Source organism: Sparus aurata, chromosome 9, assembly GCF_900880675.1.
Source record: "Sparus aurata chromosome 9, fSpaAur1.1, whole genome shotgun sequence".
NCBI classification, from domain to species: domain Eukaryota; kingdom Metazoa; phylum Chordata; class Actinopteri; order Spariformes; family Sparidae; genus Sparus; species Sparus aurata.
In genome coordinates this window covers 29,547,768-29,565,566 of record NC_044195.1, presented here as the reverse complement: position 1 = coordinate 29,565,566, position 17,799 = coordinate 29,547,768, and the positions used below count along the sequence as shown (strand labels likewise).

At 45.0% G+C, this 17,799-nt stretch overlaps 1 protein-coding gene across 3 annotated transcripts in view; it reads right to left on the bottom strand.

The window, feature by feature from the left end:
• The window catches only part of tmeff2a (transmembrane protein with EGF-like and two follistatin-like domains 2a), a 124,440-nt gene extending 110,445 nt beyond the window's left edge, over window positions 1–13,995 (bottom strand). For 2 of the 3 annotated variants that reach the window (XM_030428888.1, XM_030428889.1), the window contains exon 1: window positions 13,037–13,995. In XM_030428888.1, the coding sequence (XP_030284748.1) occupies window positions 13,037–13,226 (190 nt within the window). In that variant the 5' untranslated portion in view covers window positions 13,227–13,995. The remainder of the gene's footprint in view (window positions 1–13,036) is intronic. The other variant, XM_030428887.1, reaches the window with a different exon arrangement.
• Between the last annotated feature and the right edge of the window lie 3,804 nt (window positions 13,996–17,799).

The window sequence follows — 17,799 nt, the reverse complement described above, 5'->3', positions numbered from 1 at the left end:
AAAAATCATTATTTATACTGTCGGGACCTGTTACCATGAGTATGACCTTATTAATTTCAGGGTAAAAGAAGCACAGCTGATGTTTTATTCCAAGTTTGCTGTAGAGATAAATTCAAATTACTAGTGAAAACCTTGAACTCGTTATGGTTAGATACTGAAGATATTTGCAAAAGCCACAGTCATCCCAATTAATGAGCAAAACATTTCCAGTAGTAGAGGCTATTTTAGAATCCGGCCTTGTGACTGAAGTTGTTCGAGGGGCTATTTAATAAAACAAAAACACATACGCTGTAGTTATTTTGATGATGAATAACATGAAATCATCTGATTACACTCTGTTTTGGAATGTCGTGCGGTCCCAAAAGAAGACTCAGACTCAGTTTGTCTCTGCCGGGTGTATCTGGAGAGCTTAGGGTGAAAAATCACGCATTATTACCCATCTGTAAAATCGGCTACGTCAGCTTTAAGAGACACTCGAGCCTGACTGAGATACCAAAATCCTATATTATCCCACCTTATCACGGATATGTCGGTATCTGCTCACATCTTCAGACATGCAAAACAAAACTGCATTCATTAAAGATAAGATGCTTTGTGTTTTGTTTATCTTTGTTGATCCTTACTTTTCTTAATCCAAGTTCAACATATTGTTTTTGTATGATTTTAGTTTTTATTGCCAAGTTCATCATCATCTTTGATAATAAACTATAACTTTCAAGTGTTGCGAAAAATATTCGGAATAATGACAAACAAACACAAGATTTGGACCTCATACACTCAAATTTGAATATTACTGCTCCACCGGTCAAGTTCTAGTCTCGGCCAAATTACCAGGATAAATGTTGGTAATGTACGTTTCTGCAAACTATTTCTTGATGTTGCAACTTGATGCTTCTTTTGATTTAGGGTTCAATTCTATGATGCGACAACACTGTGCTCACAGTCTAGTTAGGTTTGGGCATGATAAACACTTGGAAATGATCATCTTACAAGATCAAAAACACGCAGTTTTGTCGCGACAAACAAGGCTGGAAACTGTTCCGAGGTCTGCTTAAAAATATCCTGTGGTTTCACACAACATGCGAATGTTGTAACGCAGTCTCGAACGGTGGTCATTGGCTTGGCAAGGTACAAAAGTCAGGTCATAAATGTGAACAACACATATTGCGGAAATGTCAATATGGTACATAACCTATGACATGTACATGTGAATGTATCAGTGGTTTTATTAGTCGTCACCTTCAGCCCAAGTGCACATGTAAAGCGGGCAAAGAAATAGAAGGATTACCTGTGGCGAGTCTGAAAACCCAATTTATCTTAGACAACTCTCACTGTGGATGCACATTCTTCCAGAGCATGACGTTGCTAGTTATTTGATCTGAGCACCAGTAAGCAAATATATCCTTGACTCTCTCTCTCTGAGGAACTGTCAAAGCTGTCTTCCAACCATGCATACACAAAGGCACAACAGGGCCATTTCATCAAGAGAACACAGAGAGCTGATATGATGACTGGATATAGAAGCGACACCTTATATAACACTTGTTACTGTGCCAGCTGGTTAATGTAATTAAGTGAAACCTGAGATGCAGATTTGCTTCAGTTGTGGCTGCATAGCAGCTTCTGGGCTTATAGTTTTAAACATTTATAAAATGTTTAATGAAGCATTAACTAAGGCAAACACTGTAGCGCAGAAAGAGCCCGAGTCCAGAAGGTACGGTGAAATTGGAATTAGTGGCCGAAGATGAACGTCAGAGATGTCTATCTTTGATGTTCACAGATGAACTATGTGGGGCTTGTTCATTTATTTGTCTCACTTCATGCGTTGTGGTCTTTTGGAAAATTGTTTGACTCGACAGCAATGCATGCAAGATATTTCACCTCCACAGTATGCGAGTCTATGTGACTCACATGAATGTGCATCGAACATGTTGTGAACATAGTTTAATCTGTGCTCATGTCAGTGACAGATTCTGCTAATTTAAACACAGCAGAAAAATACATCTGCTCTCCCAGATGGTGAGACATCCTCATAATTCTCTTAAAAGTGGCAGAATTAAATCTCAGGTTATTTTAATTAACCTTATTTAACCAGGCATTCCCAGTGTGAACGGAAATTTCTTAATTGAGTGCTTAACTGATCTCACGCAGATATTCTCACATGGCATGCCGTCCTCTATAGGGAGCACCAAATGTCAAGTTCAGCTTGCTAACAGCTCTCCCGGAGCAGGTACAACGTGCAATCACTGTCAGGCTCAACAACACTTCAGAAAGCATGTCCTCTCACAATGTAACACTCTCTCTACCTACTATCGCAGCATCTAGCTGTAAATGTTTGTTTCAGTCATACTTGGCTGAGGCTTAAATGGAATTGCCACCATACAATCTGCAGCGAGAAAAAAAACACCCCGAAAGAAATGTGATATTCAGCTCCGGTTCATTGACAAAGAGCCTCCTTAACCACCTCTATATGTTTAATCCCCAGGGGGTCTCCAGATGCTATTGATAAAAAAACCTCACAAGTGCTGTACTCAAGCTAAAGGTTCAATAAAACGTATAATAATCCCCATGAAAAGCTCGTCTTCTGACCTGGTTGAAACTTTAACTGGCAGATTTTATGTCAATGCCCTCAGCTTTGAACTCTTAACCACCAGTCAGATATTTTACAATGCTATTTTCTATTCACAGATGTCTTATTATAATGGGCACTTAGACTCAGCACCTTTCCTAATGTAACTGTAATAACCCATGCCCTTTCCCCACTTGAAAAAAGCCCTCTTGGCACTGAACAACCTGCCGGGTGATAATACCCCATGGAACAGAGGTCCAATGCTGAAACGGACCTGCTACTTGCCAGGCTCCTGAATGACCACAAAGCTCGCACTCTCTGTGCAAATATGCTATCATCGAGCCAAGAGCAGCGACATGAGAGGTCTCGACATTTGGAGTGCATGGATGGAACAAAGCCCTCGGCCCCAAGAGAGCCATAAGAAGCAATCTGGAAAGCCTCAAAAAACATTGGCACCCCTGTAGGCTAGTGACACGCTGAAAACACTCATCGGAGAGAGGCATTGTTATGATCACAATCATGCTACTGGCTAAGGTGTACACAAATGATTGGAAAATATCAGATCCTTTCCGCACCAGCTGGTGGACTCTCGGTTAGACGGGATATGTAGTGAAATTGCTCCAGGCTCCTAATTTGATGTTTGATATCTTCGCATTTTTGTTCAAGGTCTCCTGGACAGCGGGCGATGGAAAATCATTCAAAAAAAGAAGAGGAAGATGCAGCAACTGTTTTAATATGAAAGGAAGAAGACAGAGCGTGGCTTGTCGTCATGCCATTAAAATGTCTTGTTTACAAAGAAACAGATGTGCAGCTTGGACATCCACGGCAGCCGGAGAACAAGACGAATGCACGCTTGATTTGTAAACGATCATTTAAGGTAGGAGAAGAGTTTCCAAGGAAGACTTAAAAAGGACACTTTGGCTCAATACCAATAAACCGATTAACCCTGTACCACTTAGCCCTACCCTTAAGTAGGGTGTCCCAATTCCTGATGGAATGGAAGTGTAGGGTGAGGTGTTGGGGCCACTGCGCCCTCCAAATGGAGGTTTTCAGAGGTGCACTTCCAACTGAAAGTTATGAGAACATTTTAATGTTTCACGCTCATGTTATTTATAACCAGCATAAAACAAAAACATACGTTTGCTGATATCTCCGTAGCCAATTAGCTAGCTAGATAACATTACATTGTTGCTGTGATTACTCTCCCATCTTGATGTTTTTCAGTGTTGCACCGCTTTGATGGCATACGTCGCCAAAAATTGATCTGCAGCGAAGTTCCTGCACTCGGTATCGCTCCTCTAATATCAGTGCAGACTGGCAGGTAGGAGCATGGGTAGCTAATGTGAGCACATAAACACAGGTAGCAGAACATATTGTCTACACTAGTAGAAGTACAGATACTGCAGGCTTTAAAAGGTACATATAAAAGTAAAAGTATTATGTCTTGGAGCCGACATATTCAAAAAGTTCCCTTAAATAAGGCCACTCGTTTGTCATTCACGCCCTTTCTCCCCGTTCCAGTCCTCCTTTCTGTATTTGTAACCTCTGCTCACAACCCCTAGTGCCAGGAATTAAGCATTATTCTTTTTTTATATATGATGCCTTTGATTCATAGCGTGAAGTTGTGAATGAATTGTGAGCATCCATACTTCCATACTAGACAATAACTGGTGACTTTTGATTGGCGTTCGCAGTCGCTACTCCTCGCAACTCTGTTCCGAGAGGCACTCGAAAACGGCAGGGTGGGGGTAACAATTGGAAATGGTACCGACACTAGAAACACAAAAGACATTCTTTCTGAGAACAGTTTACAAGGACGCCAGCGACGTATCAGCCTTTGTTATGGATGTCAAGCCTCTGATGGAAACAAGTATAAAGCATAATAGAATAAATGTCCCAGATGATCACCTCAGGGCCAACAGGGCCTGAGCTTCACAGAAAATTCTGCAGAACTCTCAATTAGTTATACGACAATGATTGCCTCAAAGCACAGTACAGATATAGATTTACAGTACTGGTACAACCTGAGAGGTAATTTCTCATGCTTGTCAGTTATGTGCTTTGGGAATGCAATATACTTCAAAACACAATCGCCCCGACGTGCAAGTTAGTTTTCGTCTTCCCGAGTGATGTATGTCTTTAACCCATAAAACCAATTTGGCTGTTGCTTTTTCCGATCCCTCTTAAGGAGCCGCTGTTTGGATTTCTGCAACATGAGTGCGTACGTTTGGAACACATCAGCATCGCTATCAACAAGATTTGTAGTGACAAAGCAATTTCTCAACGCCGACAACACGAACATGAGTCAAAGGCTAAAATAAGGGCTGTCAGGGAGATTTGCCTGCAGAGTGAAACAGAGATTTAAGGGTATTGTAGAAAAACGGTTTAAAGCGTGGTTTAAATCTCAACATGATAATTGGATTTTTTTATTTTTTTTTGTTCGATAGCTCCTTCTGACATTTTCCACGTTTATCCAAACACAAATCGTTTTTTCCGTTGAGCAGGTAAAGACACCAACCCTGACAGCTGTGCACACCCCTTGAGATTTGAGGCTGTAGCATTCACATCCACACCATTTAACAAAGTAAAACATTTACTGTTATTGTTCCATCTCTTACACCTGGGATCCATTTCTGAGCTGAAACTCAGAGTGCCTGTCGGAAAAGAAACTGAAATAAATAGAGTGCCTGTGTAGTAAAAGGGAAAAAATGAGAAAAGTGACAGTTAACGCTGCGAAACACTTTCCTATTTCCTTCCGACACTTGGGCTCAGATCCCCCCCCCAAACTTTAAATCATGTCCGAACAACAAAGATTGGTTCTTTCAAGATAAGCATTTTTTCCAGTGCGCTGATATATAATCACTGACGGACATGAATCAACCATAACTGTCAGTATCGTTTCATCTTTTTGATGGAAACGCGTCTTGGAAGTGCTGAATATCAAAAAAAAAGTCTTGATAAGTGAAAGAATCTATTATTAATTATGGTGTGAAATACTGCGGCAATGTCTTAACTGTTAAATACTGAACTCCCGAGTCAGAGTCAGGAGTTTTTACTTCATTGATGTACACATCGGTTTCTAATATACACATATATATATCTATGACGTTTACGTGACAGGTTTTCAAGATAGGGGATATAAGAGAGCGCAGCACCACGGGGGTCAAGTTCGTCAATACAACTAGAAATTGTAAAGCTCGTTTTCACACTAATGAGGGTGAAAATGTACGCATATGATGGCCACGGTTTTAAAAACTGCTCTGGTCTCAGAGGGACAGGAAGCAGACAAGAGTTAGAAGAAACAATAGTGAGAAACTGAGTTGTATTGTGAGGAGAGAGGAGACAACTGGGCAGGTGACTCGATGATCGATCGTTGGCTAATGATAGCTAATGCTATAGCTAACGATGCCTAACACGTTAGCTGTAGATACACAACGCTGTGACATTCTACTTCACAATGTTGTAAAGTTCAGTTTCACACACGAAGCAGTGTAGTCTAGACAAAAGGTCATTTTAGGTATTGTACTGTAGGCTGTTGGCAGTTAATGTTTCTGCAAACTACTGATAAGTTCAGTGAGAGTCCTCGAGATTCCTACAATACGTGTCGCATCATGTTCCCATCACATGTTTATGATCTGACTTCTCTGGAGGTTGGAGCGATGGTGGTGGAGTTACATACCAAGACACTGATCGCAGTTCGAGGCTGCGTTTTCAACAGCGCTACCCGTGAAACCGCCGCGTTCATGTTGACAAAAATATGATATTTTGACTGAAAGCCGGGACACCTCCAGCTGTGTGTTGTTGCAACCAAATCCTTTCTTGCATTCTGGCAGCTCTCCCAAGCTCCCGGTGCTGTTTTTTCTGTCCTTTCCATATCACACCGGGGAGGCGCGAGTGCCACGAGGTGCACCGCAGCGCCGCCCGCTTTCTTTTTGGTGCCCAACTAAAATGGAGTTGTTCAGACGGAGCTCCGAGGCCTCGTTCAGCAGCTGCTGTACTTATTTCTGCGTGCCACAAGTGAATCAGGCAAGAAAACATACCGATAATCTATTAGAAATAGAATCACTGCTGTTTGTGATTATGTTTTTTTTTTTTTTTTTTACGTAGGCCAATTTATTCCTCAGGGACGAGCAGACCCACACACACACACACACACACACACACACACACACGAGTTTGAAACCCCTCCACTGCAGATCATCGCACGCGCTCGCCAACACGTGAAGGGGTGGACTTATTAGGCACTTATTTCTTTTTCCACTTCAAGCACTCAGCGGTTTGCAGAAACGCACGTTGCCAACATGATTCTGGCGGTCGTGTTGGATATGGGCGCACACAATAAGGGCATTTCTCTTCCTGTGAAATATTACGCCATTATGAACAGTAAGAAAAAAAGTTAAACACACAGTCGAGAGGAACACACTGCCTCCAGTGACGGAGTGTGTGTGTGGGGGAAACAGACTCCAAGAAAAGCAACTTCTCAAAGCTTAATTTCCCTGAAACCTGAACACCACGAAACAGTAACTCTCCCTGGAAGTTGCAGCTCTTTAATATGATTTAACGCTTAATATTAGACTCTAGAAATGTAACAGATTTGAATCGTACATCTTCACAAAAAGTAAGGAGGGCGATGATGACAGACGCTGGAAAATATCTTGACGAAAAAAGGATTCTGTGGCATTTAATATAGTTAATATCGACATTTAATACTATATGATTCGATCTGTCTTTGTTTACTTGGCATCTTTGTGGTTTTTATCACAAGGTGTGGTGCTACTTATTGATTTGCTTTTTGTTTTCTTTCTCTGTTTTCTGTTAATGTACTATTTTAAAAGCTATAAACACACTAATCGGAGTGAAACCTCCCTCTCTCGGACCGTCCCTCAGCTCAGCGTACGTGGGTGCTTGCTGATACGGTCCTGTGCCGGAGGCCCCCGGGGGGAAACGTACACTTCCTGCTCCTGCCCCCGCCGCTCCGGGAGGAGATTACAGTCGGCTGAATAATTAACGAAAACAAGCTGGCGAACATCAAATATTGAAAAGGTAATGTTTGTATGCTAACGATTAAGATGGCAAGCGAAGCACTTACTTGTCTAAAAGAGAGGGCTTGTCAGCCAAATGCATCCCCACCTACCTACCTGGAGTTTCACAACACTAAGAAGACAGAGTCCTCCCTCCCTGTTTTAAGCATTGTACTGATCAATAATTAAGCAGCGCTAAATTAATAATGAAGGTTGAACAACCACAGCGGTGAGACATCCTTCCTTGACCTCTCTCTTTTGGTGCTTTTTTTTTCTTCTTTTTTCTCTTTCCTGTAACATCGCAACAGGTTTTGAAATGTTTGTTATATATAGAGAGAGAGCCCTCGTTATTAGCTTATTAAAAGGCTAAATAACTCTAAGCACTAAAAGCACTCACATCAACATAATGTCCCAGTGAGCTGTGACAGTGAACTTTAATTAAAGAAAGTCTAAGGTGTTTTTTTTTTTTCCCCGAATGGTTGGAAATAAAGCTTTTTCCGTTAAACAGCCTTTGAATCTCGAGTTTCTAATTAGTAGCTTCTGACCCCTCTTTGATTAGTCCTCGCCGACACATATAATTCACAGTGTTCCGTCCCCGTTTTCCTGTCAGAGGTGCCGACCGGCGCGCGCGAGAAGTACTTTTGACCTCCGTCTTGACAAATCTTGGAAGCAGATGGCCAATTCTCTCCAGACCACTGGTAATTCACTCCACTTGATGGGATTTACAGGGGGCTTTGCATATTCTGCACTCATTCCTGTCACTTCAACTATCAAAGCATCACATGGCCTTTCAGAGTTAACAATGGCGCGAGGGGAGGTGGGGGGGGGGGGGGGGGGGTTCAGTCGAGAAGGGATTGTGAAATACTCCCACAGGGGATGTAAAGTATAGGGGTAAATAAATTCATACAGCGCCGCCGACACGACGCCGGGAAACTATTTTGATTCTGTTTTAAAAAATCTGAATCAGGCGGAGTGAAACTGGTACTTAGGGGGGCAGTCAGCGCGAGATGAAAAATTAACAGTCTCCGCTTCAATTTGTTTGTAATGTGGATGAATAAAATGGCAAAAAGACACGAGCTGATATCGGGCCAAAGTCTGCGAGTGCACCTATTACAGATAACACAGACTTCGCTCATTTATCTAAAGTGGTACAAGCCAAAATATTACAGGCAAAATGCCACCAATGGTTTCGACTGTGATAATTACACAAAATGTTAAAAAACACAGTCGACTGTGCTGGATGAATATAAAACCGTGTCCAATTTGTCTTTTCAGAAACAGTTGACTTGTGTGGAAAACTTCATCAGAGATGCAGCGCTCATCATCACCGCGAGACGCCGCTGACCCGATGCTGGTTGATTTTTTTTTTGACTAGTTCGTTTGATAAAAGCATGACGGCTGAACTTAAATGTCCAGTAGGAAGTTGTTTTTTTTCATTCCAGCTCGTCAAACACTGACGCTTTGGGATCGTGGGTCGGGTCATCAATGAGACTCAAATGTCAACTATCTTGCCAAACAGAGCAAATGACCAAACGTTCCACACGGGTTTTGCTCACTTATCACTCCGCGTCCCCAATGTTTTAGCGTCTTTCAGCTCATCGTTTTGGTTTTGACAGCCGGCAACGGCATCATTTTGGAAGTCTCGCCGCTCTCTCGTGAGCATAGCTCCCAGCAGCAGGCAGCTGTTTGCAATAAACAGTTGCAATAAAACTCTGATCATGAATCTATTGTCCTGAGCCAGATACGGCAGTGCTGCTCAGCGCTTGCTTCCAATTTTTGCCCAGTAGCAGCTCACGGGATTGTAGCCATAAATTCCCCCTGCAGCCCAAAAAACAGCTATTTTCCCCGAAGACAATCATTACAAAAGAGAAACAAAGAGAATTATGACTCATCTTATCATGAATCTCTGGATCCATGGAGGTTTCATATTTGTAAAACTTTCCACGAACTGAATGCAGAAATGAAAAAAAATCTTTTGACGTCATCACCGTGTGAGGTCTGCGGGCTCAGAGGGAAAAACACTGCAGCGCACAGTCACTGGGCCGCATAACCGAGGACCCTAAATAGGGAACGAAAGGTCGCCGTGTCACCGCATCTCGCTCTGAAGCCAGATCATGGTGACAGCTGTGTTGAACACGCTAAAAAAAAAAAACAACAACGTATCTACGCTGTATGATTTGTAATGGAGGAATGCATCAATGCACAAAATGAAAGAGCAGACTTCAGAGAAGGAGGTTGATTTGTTCATCCAAATGAGTCACAGGGCTGATAATATCGTGACCAACTGGGGCAGGTCCAGCCAAATATCACTGATGAGACAGCAAATACACCGCGAACAGGAGCCTTTCCTACACAAAGCCGAGGGATGAACATCGTGTCGATGAGCCTACTCTCTGACGTGTTTTCTCTCAGCGGGCTCAAGACGTAGATGTGTTGGGCTACAGTTTGTTTCTCCGCAAATCTCCCATAGACTTCCATACAGCTGTCTGGCACCAGTGACGTAATGACCCTCAATTTGTTTTTTTTAGATTCATTGAGCACAGGCGAGCAAGTCTGACTGGACTGAACAGGCGCCATCTTTTGCGTCCGGTATCTCGCTCTGTACTCCAGCTACGATCCGGATAAACTGAGGGAAACACTCGGGGACTAGCTGGTGAACAACACGGAGCGTTAGGCAGCTAAAGGCTCTGCTAATATCCGAGTGAGCCGGCATGCCGTCATTAATTATCATCATTTACACCTGCTTTTCTTACTGTGACATGTCCTCTGTGAAACTAAAAGCATCTCCCTCTCCTTTTCTCAATAACTGTTGAAAGGACAGAAATGTATTCAGGAAGTGGGAAATTCTCAAAACGAAGCCTTTCACTGGCACCTCCTATGTGTATTTTACAAGTTCCAAATATTTTGGCCGGTTTGCAGAACGTACAGCATGCGAAGCGTGAAACAGACTCGCTCTTCTGCTCCGGTCTCACTCATGCGCGACTCATACAACAACACGACGGTCAACTCGGTGTCAAGATCACGTTGGGCTCGTCTGTTCTGCCTCGGCGACAGTGGCGCTTGTTCACGGCCGTCCGCAGATGCAAACAGAAGAGAATGACAATCTCTGTCAAACCGAGTTTTTGTCCCCCCCCCCCCTTCCCTTCTATTTTACTCCACGGAACAGAATCTCATTCACTGCTCGCTCAAAGGCGGCACTGCTGAAACTAGTGACCCGTGCCCGCTTCCATTACGCCACCACAATGCCCGTAATTATGTGTATCTTAGCGGGGAAGTGACACCGAACTCATCACCGAACTGTTCCCCCGGTCTGCCTCGTTCTCCTCGGACTGAAAACTGTCACACATTGGTGCTGCTGTTCAAGTGCACGGTACACAGCAAGTGTGGATAATTAAGCCCTGCGCAATTACTCTGTTTTCTTTCATCACTGAAAAAAAAAAAAAAAAAAAAAAGGTTTATCTTTTCTCACGACGGACCACGTGCCACTTGTTCTCTTCTATTAATTCTAATTGGTGCCGGGCGCGCGTTGCATCTGTTTGTTTTTTTTGCAGCATATGCACTTAAGCTTCCTCAAGGCGTGTTGGATAAAAGCCTTTTGTCGAAAATGCGCATGAGAGTGTGTCAGGAAGTGGGGAAGGCAAGGTAGGCGAGTGTGTATCTGGACAGGATGTGTACCATTATCCGTCATTACAAGCAAATCATCGGCACCATCAGCAGCACCATCAGCAGCAGCAGCAGCAGCAGCAGCACAAAGCGGCGCTCCGACGCAACACATGTGGAGATCCGTGCGACTGGAGGGATCTGAATAAACACCAGGCTGTAACCCCGGGGTGAACACGATATGAACACATCACCACGAGACTTTAAACTACACAGAACATCGTGAAAACTACCAGTGAAATCCCTCCAGAGCCTCCTGAAAAAATAATGACTGCAGCCTCCCAGATGTTTTTACATCTTAAAGGAGCGTTACGTAGTTTTGGATAAGAAATTCAAACTCAGAATTTGATTATCCATAATAGATAAACAGGCTGACCTCTGGGGAGAATGAGGTCCCCAGAACATTGCTTGAAGCTGGAGAGGTGGCAGGGTCCGCCATGTATTAACAAAGCAAAACAGTGTGAAATTGTCCTTTAAGGTCAGTTTTGTTCTGATTATGTTCTGATTAACGTGTCTTTCCCCAAAACTACATAATGCTCCTTTAATAATAATATTAATAATAATAATAATAATAATAATAATAATAATAATAATCAGAAAGATATTCTCCTTCGGTCTTGCTTGTGTTTTAATCAGCTTCTCAATCAACACAATTAAATTCATTTGAAAAACTTTGATATCCGGACGAGCCCCGTGTGTCCGGACACGTTCTGTGACAGAAGCACTTCTCTGATAATCTCTCTGTTAACATCTCAGCTCTGCCTCGTCAGCTGCAGCCTGCAGAAACAACACGGGCCACTCATGACTTCCACATCGACGTGTGCGCGGCTGTTTATGAGCCATAATATCAATCCCGCTGCCTGCCCGTGACTTCAGCGTGGAAATCGGCTCGGAGCTATTTTAAGGGTTTCAGACTTGGAACAGGGGCGACGGGGGAAATATATGGCGGCTGATTTACAAAAGGGAGGCTCTCTCTCTCTCCCTCTCTCTCCCTCTCTCTCTCTCTCTCTCTCTCTCCCCCCCCCCCCCCCCCCCCCCCCTCTCTCTCTCTCTGCAGCCCGGTCCTCTCCTCTCTCGCTTCATTCTTCTCTTTATCGCTTCGGGCACCCGAGGAGAGAAAAACAAGTTTGCAGCTCGATGGCCTAATAAAGGAAACGACTACATGTGTATTTAAAGTAACACTTTGTTAAACGAATGAGGATGTCTTTAACACAATTTTTTTTTTCTTCCCCGCCACTCTCTGTTGGACTGATCACCCCTGAAGAAGTCTTCCTCTCCCTGACTTACAGCCAGCGTCTGTCGCGTAAAAAGCCAAGTGTGTTGGAATGATTGTTGTGGCGCACATCACATTGGCCCCCTTCTCCTCCTCCTCCTCCTCCTCCTCCTCTTCCTCCTCTCTGCTTAATTTCTCGTTTCAAAAAAATAAATAATCACCCTCTCTGTTGCTGTCCGGATCGACACACATCATCGATCATCCCTCTCTCTGTGCCTGCCGACTGATTATTCTGAGCTGATCGGCGGTGAATGGCTCGCTGTCATGCTCTGATGCAAACTCACAGACCCCCCCTCCAAAAAAAGAAGAACAAAAAAAACTCTGCATCCTCTCGCCACGGGGCGATGCAGTGGATCTGCAGCCGACACAATGAACCCCCCCACCCCCCCGACACACAGCTGCTGGACAACACATCACAATCACACAACGAGGAGCTCTTCTAAACTTTGCTCCTCTCCTGTAACACTGAAGCACAGAACAACAGCCTGCAAACAACTCTGCCGAGACTCTCACCGGAGCAGTTCCAGCCGGTCGGCGTCTGGCAGTCGCTGAGGGAGGACGGGAAGGCGCGCAGCTGCTCCACAGGTAAAGTGGCGAGGAATGAGACGAGGGTGATCCGGAGCCAGCCTCCCGCCGTCCCGCTCCACTGGCGCAGCCGCCGGGGCTCCTCGAGCGGTGCCTGCGCCGCCACGCACAGACCCATATCTCACTGGTCCCGACGGCACAGGCGAGGCGGGGAAGAGACGCAGACGCGCACCGACAACTCCGATCCCGGCAGGTTCAGCGGGGCGCCTACAGACCGACAGCGGAGCATTTTCCGTGCGAGACCGTGCGCCCCATGTAGCAGTAGTGCTCCCCGTGTAGACTGACCAAATGGGTTCCGCCCGATTTCCAGGAGAGGCTGCTGCTGCTGCTGCTGCTTCTCCTCCTGCCGCCGCTGCCGCCGCCGCTGCTGCTGCTGCAATAAGAGGAGGGACCGGGGAGGGATGGAGGAGGTTTGTGTGGGATGGAGTCGGGTGGAAAAGTTAGCCAGGCAGGCGAGAAGAAGACTTGCGAGGAAGGAGGAGGAGGAGGAGGGGGGGGGGGGGAAGGAAAGGATGCTCAAGGATGAGGAGGGAGGGAGAGCAAAAGATGGGGAAATAAGAAAGCAAGAGGGTGGTGTAGGAAAAAAAAGAAAAGAAAAAAAAGGAGGTGATGGAAACTGTAAAAAAGAAAAAAAACTGAGAGGATGTGGCCAGAGTATCCAGCGGAGAGGGAGGCTGTTGTTCTTTTTGGTTTTTAGTTTTTTTTTTTGGAAGTCGACGGCAAATTGTGTAATAGTATCCACGGGCTGAGGCAGCGAGCACGGAGCTGAGCGGTCCTCCCGTTCACTTTGTATGTGCGCTGCGTTCAGAGGCGCAGAGAGTACTGTGTGACCCTCTCTCTCTCTCCCTCTTTCTCTCTCTCTCTCCTCCTCCTCTCTCTCTCTCTCTCCAGCAGCTGGTTCCACCTTGGTTATGATCACATGGAGAATGATGCGAAGAGGGAGGGAGAGGAGGAAGAGGGAGGGAGAGGAGGAGGAGGAGGAGGGGAGTGCTCCTCCTTCATAATTGGAATATCTCACTGGTGGAGTAGGCAGAAAGAGAGAGAAGAAGACAGAAAGAGAGATAAATATATATATATATGAAGAAAAGTAAAGGAGAGGAAAGACAGAGTGCTCCAGGCCCGGTGCTCCTATCAGTCGGCGATGCCTCCACCGCAGATAGGGCGGTGTAAGGGGGGGGGGGGGGGGAGGTTGGCCTCTATAATTGGCCGAGAGCATTTAAAAACAAGTCTGCAGGAATCGATTCGTCCAGCCCCGGCCTGGGATAATTGCTCGGCTTTGAAACGACACCGTGGTCTATTCCTGGGTCCTCTGCCTGCAGGAGATTCCTCGAAGAGACCTCCATGTTATATTCGCGTAGCCATCACGAGGGGCCGGTGCTCGCAACGCTTCTCGGCCCGTGGAAGCCCGAGAATGCGCACGGCATGCGCGCAAGTTTTAAGGAGGTCAAGTCTGCCATCAGGTTGAGAACACTTACCCTCTTTGAAACGAGGAAATTAGAAGCCATGAGCATGGAAAAGCCCTGAGAGTAAACAAAGGGGCTGCTGTTGAAGCCCTGCCGCAACTTTATAGACACTTGACCTCATGATACCAAAAGAAGCGAAGCTGCAGTCGACTATAAATAAATAAACCTTTTGTTGCCTCTCACTTAAAGATCGTTAAGTCGTTACATCGTTTGTCTGAGCTAATTGGCTCCATGACAAGCCGGTTTCATCTGAGGCCAGTCGTGCAGACACACACTTGAACAGTAGAAGGGGATCGAGGTCCTGAGACGTCGGCGACGGCGATTGAGTTTACACACGGCTGTCAGTGCGTCAACATCGCCAACTGTGCTGTTAAAATCACAACACGGATGTCTTACAATTCCCGTTTTCATGAATTCGGTGTGTTACTATTTTGGATATTGTCTCCGAGTTAACCGACTCTGAAGGGAAGATGATTACGTCTGAACGCGGCGCTTCTACACATGTTTTCACCCTCCTTTGAGCTCATTGTTTCGGTTTGACGGCCCGTGGACATTCACTGTACGACCGAGCGAACGAGGACTCTCTCGGACTCCTGCAGGCGACCATTTACAGCAGGAAACGCTCCGATAGACACATTGTTCTCTAACTGCCCGGCACCAACCAGCAGCAGACAAAGTGACAGAGTGGCGGCTTGACACAGTCAAGTACTGTTGATGCAGAAGAGATTTTTTTCGGGCAGGCATTGGTGGGAACCAATTCGGGGATTTGTGTGGTCTGAGCAGCCTGTTTACACGTCAGTTATGGCGACCTGGTCAGTGGCCCTACACCGTCTAGCATCACCGCTTGAAGCGCCGCTGTAGTGCAGCAGTATAACGAGTCTGAGTCGGAGGTGCTTGGGTGGATCGATCACAGGACGTTACCTCGGCAGATCCTGTTTGTGACCAAGAGTCAAGAGTGGTTTGTTTTTAGTTTATGTACCAAATATTATTTAGTGACTTATTCTTTCTACGTGAGTGACATACCGTAGAAATGTCACTATGAAATGTGCGACTTGTATCTCTGGTTTGCCGAAAAGTAACCTGCCATCATTTCATTCTGCGGCAGCGACTTTACAAATCCAGCAGATACGGATCAACATTAGTATTCACTGGAGTCATGTTTCTTGTCACTCCTGATGAACACAAGTCTCCACCAGCTCCTCCTGTAGCCAAAAGCTCCACTGTGTTCACCAGCTAGTTGCTAATGTTGTCCTGTCTGCTGTTTGTCTCCAGGCAGACAGCATACAGTGGGGTTTTTTTTAGGGCTCACAGCCGCCTGCTGTATCTGAACATGGTGCTGACGAGAACAGTTGAAGTGAACCGCAACAATAAAGCTGAAGGTTGTAAAACAAAAAGGAGATAAAAAACGCTAAAATGCTCCGTAGAGCTGAGAGTAACTGCATTGTTGGGAGGTAATTCACTCTGAACAACACGTTTCACACACTCACAGTCATCTGAGCCGTCCTCAGTACATATCACGTGTACAAATGCTGATGATAGCAGCCTGAAGGGACGCATGTGTCAGTTTGACTGTCCCAAACACTGATTCATGTAGCTTTACATTTTGGGTCGGGAAAGTTTGGCTAACCAATCAAGGAGCATGGTTTAGACTTGCTCAATTAGACAAGTGTCAGGAGATGATAATGAGATGGGTAATTATAAATGTGTGTAATCATTCGGTAAATTGTGCGTGAAGGCTCAAAGGTTCACTGTTGGACTTTCAAATTATAGTTTGGTTCCAATTACGTCGACGCTGAGGGTGTCAGATTTTTTGCGAAGAGAAACCAAATCCAAAACCCCGACAGGTAAAAAAAGAAAAAGCAAGATTTAATGATGAGCTGATATCAAAAACTGGCAGGTGAAAAAAAACCCCAAAAGAAAACAGGCAGAAGCAAAGCCAAGCACTAAGGATTATAAAAATACCTACATTTAAAAAAGTGCAGGGAAGCCAAGCAGGAGCAGACACAACACCAAGAGAAAAACAGACAGATTGACACCTTGGCATTTAGTCGCTGTGTTCCCCTTTTTCGGGGATAATCATCAGGGACAGGTGAAACCAATGAGGGTAATCACAGAGGAGGGAAAGAGGCAGGAAACAAAACATGACACACGTGGGAGGATCCTACAAAATAAAACAGGAAATGCCTGAACTAAAACCCAAAACCATGTAAGTTTTCAGAGCTTTCAGCCCCATCGCATGTTCTTTATCGGCAGATGGAGTTCGCTCAGTTGTCATGGAGATGGTTCAGGGTTTTAATGTGTGACTCGAAAATTGAATTTCAGTCACATGTTATAAGGTGGACATACGAAGGGGGCAGCTGTAAGCCCATTTGCGGATGAGGGACACAAAATGCTCAGGAAGATATTCCAGTGCTGTGAGTTCAGTTTACTTTACATTGACTAGATATTTTGTGTCCCCAATATGCATGAATGTAGCGGGGGAAATCTAATTTGTGATATAGTGATTGAAGTTTCGGGACGTGTGGTGTTATGTCCTCGAATTTGTCAGGCTAAATAATCAGGGGGGAGGACGGCGGAAAGCACCAGACGACAGAATATTTTCAGTGTGAGCCTTAAACTATGACAAGGAAGAGGAAAAGAGAGGACTAACTAGCGAGATAGTGGCGAGGCGACCCAAGGCTGCCTTTGTACTCGCGCTAATTTGGAATTCAAAGCGAGGCTTCTCTCTTCGCTTCCAGCAGTCTTCATTTGTCCACTGAAGCATTTGGGCATACTGTACAGTTGCAGCTTTCCAGGCAACCTTGTGTATAATCTGGTGTGTGAAATGGGAGAATAATAGGAAGAGGAACTGGAGGAAAGTCAGACCATTAATGGCTTTCTCTACAAAGGCCATAGAGAAACCTTCATGTGAAGTGTGTGCTCTTTCACCAGCAGCACAGATGTGAAGAGGATCCTGCTTACAACAATGAAACCCGCAACAAAAGCTGCCAAACTTCAACTGAGTCCTCCTTATTCCGGGCAGAAAGAGAAAAAAAAAAATACTTGCCAGATTTCGGTTTATTAAGCAACCGCCAACTGAGCCAGATCGGCCATTTATTGGTCGGTCTCTATTTAACCATTTTGGCTGATGCGGCACATTGCACAAAATAGAAAACACATTTTTCAACAACTGTCAGATCTGACACTGAACACCGGCCCAGCTGAGTGGCTCGGACTGATTTGGGGTGT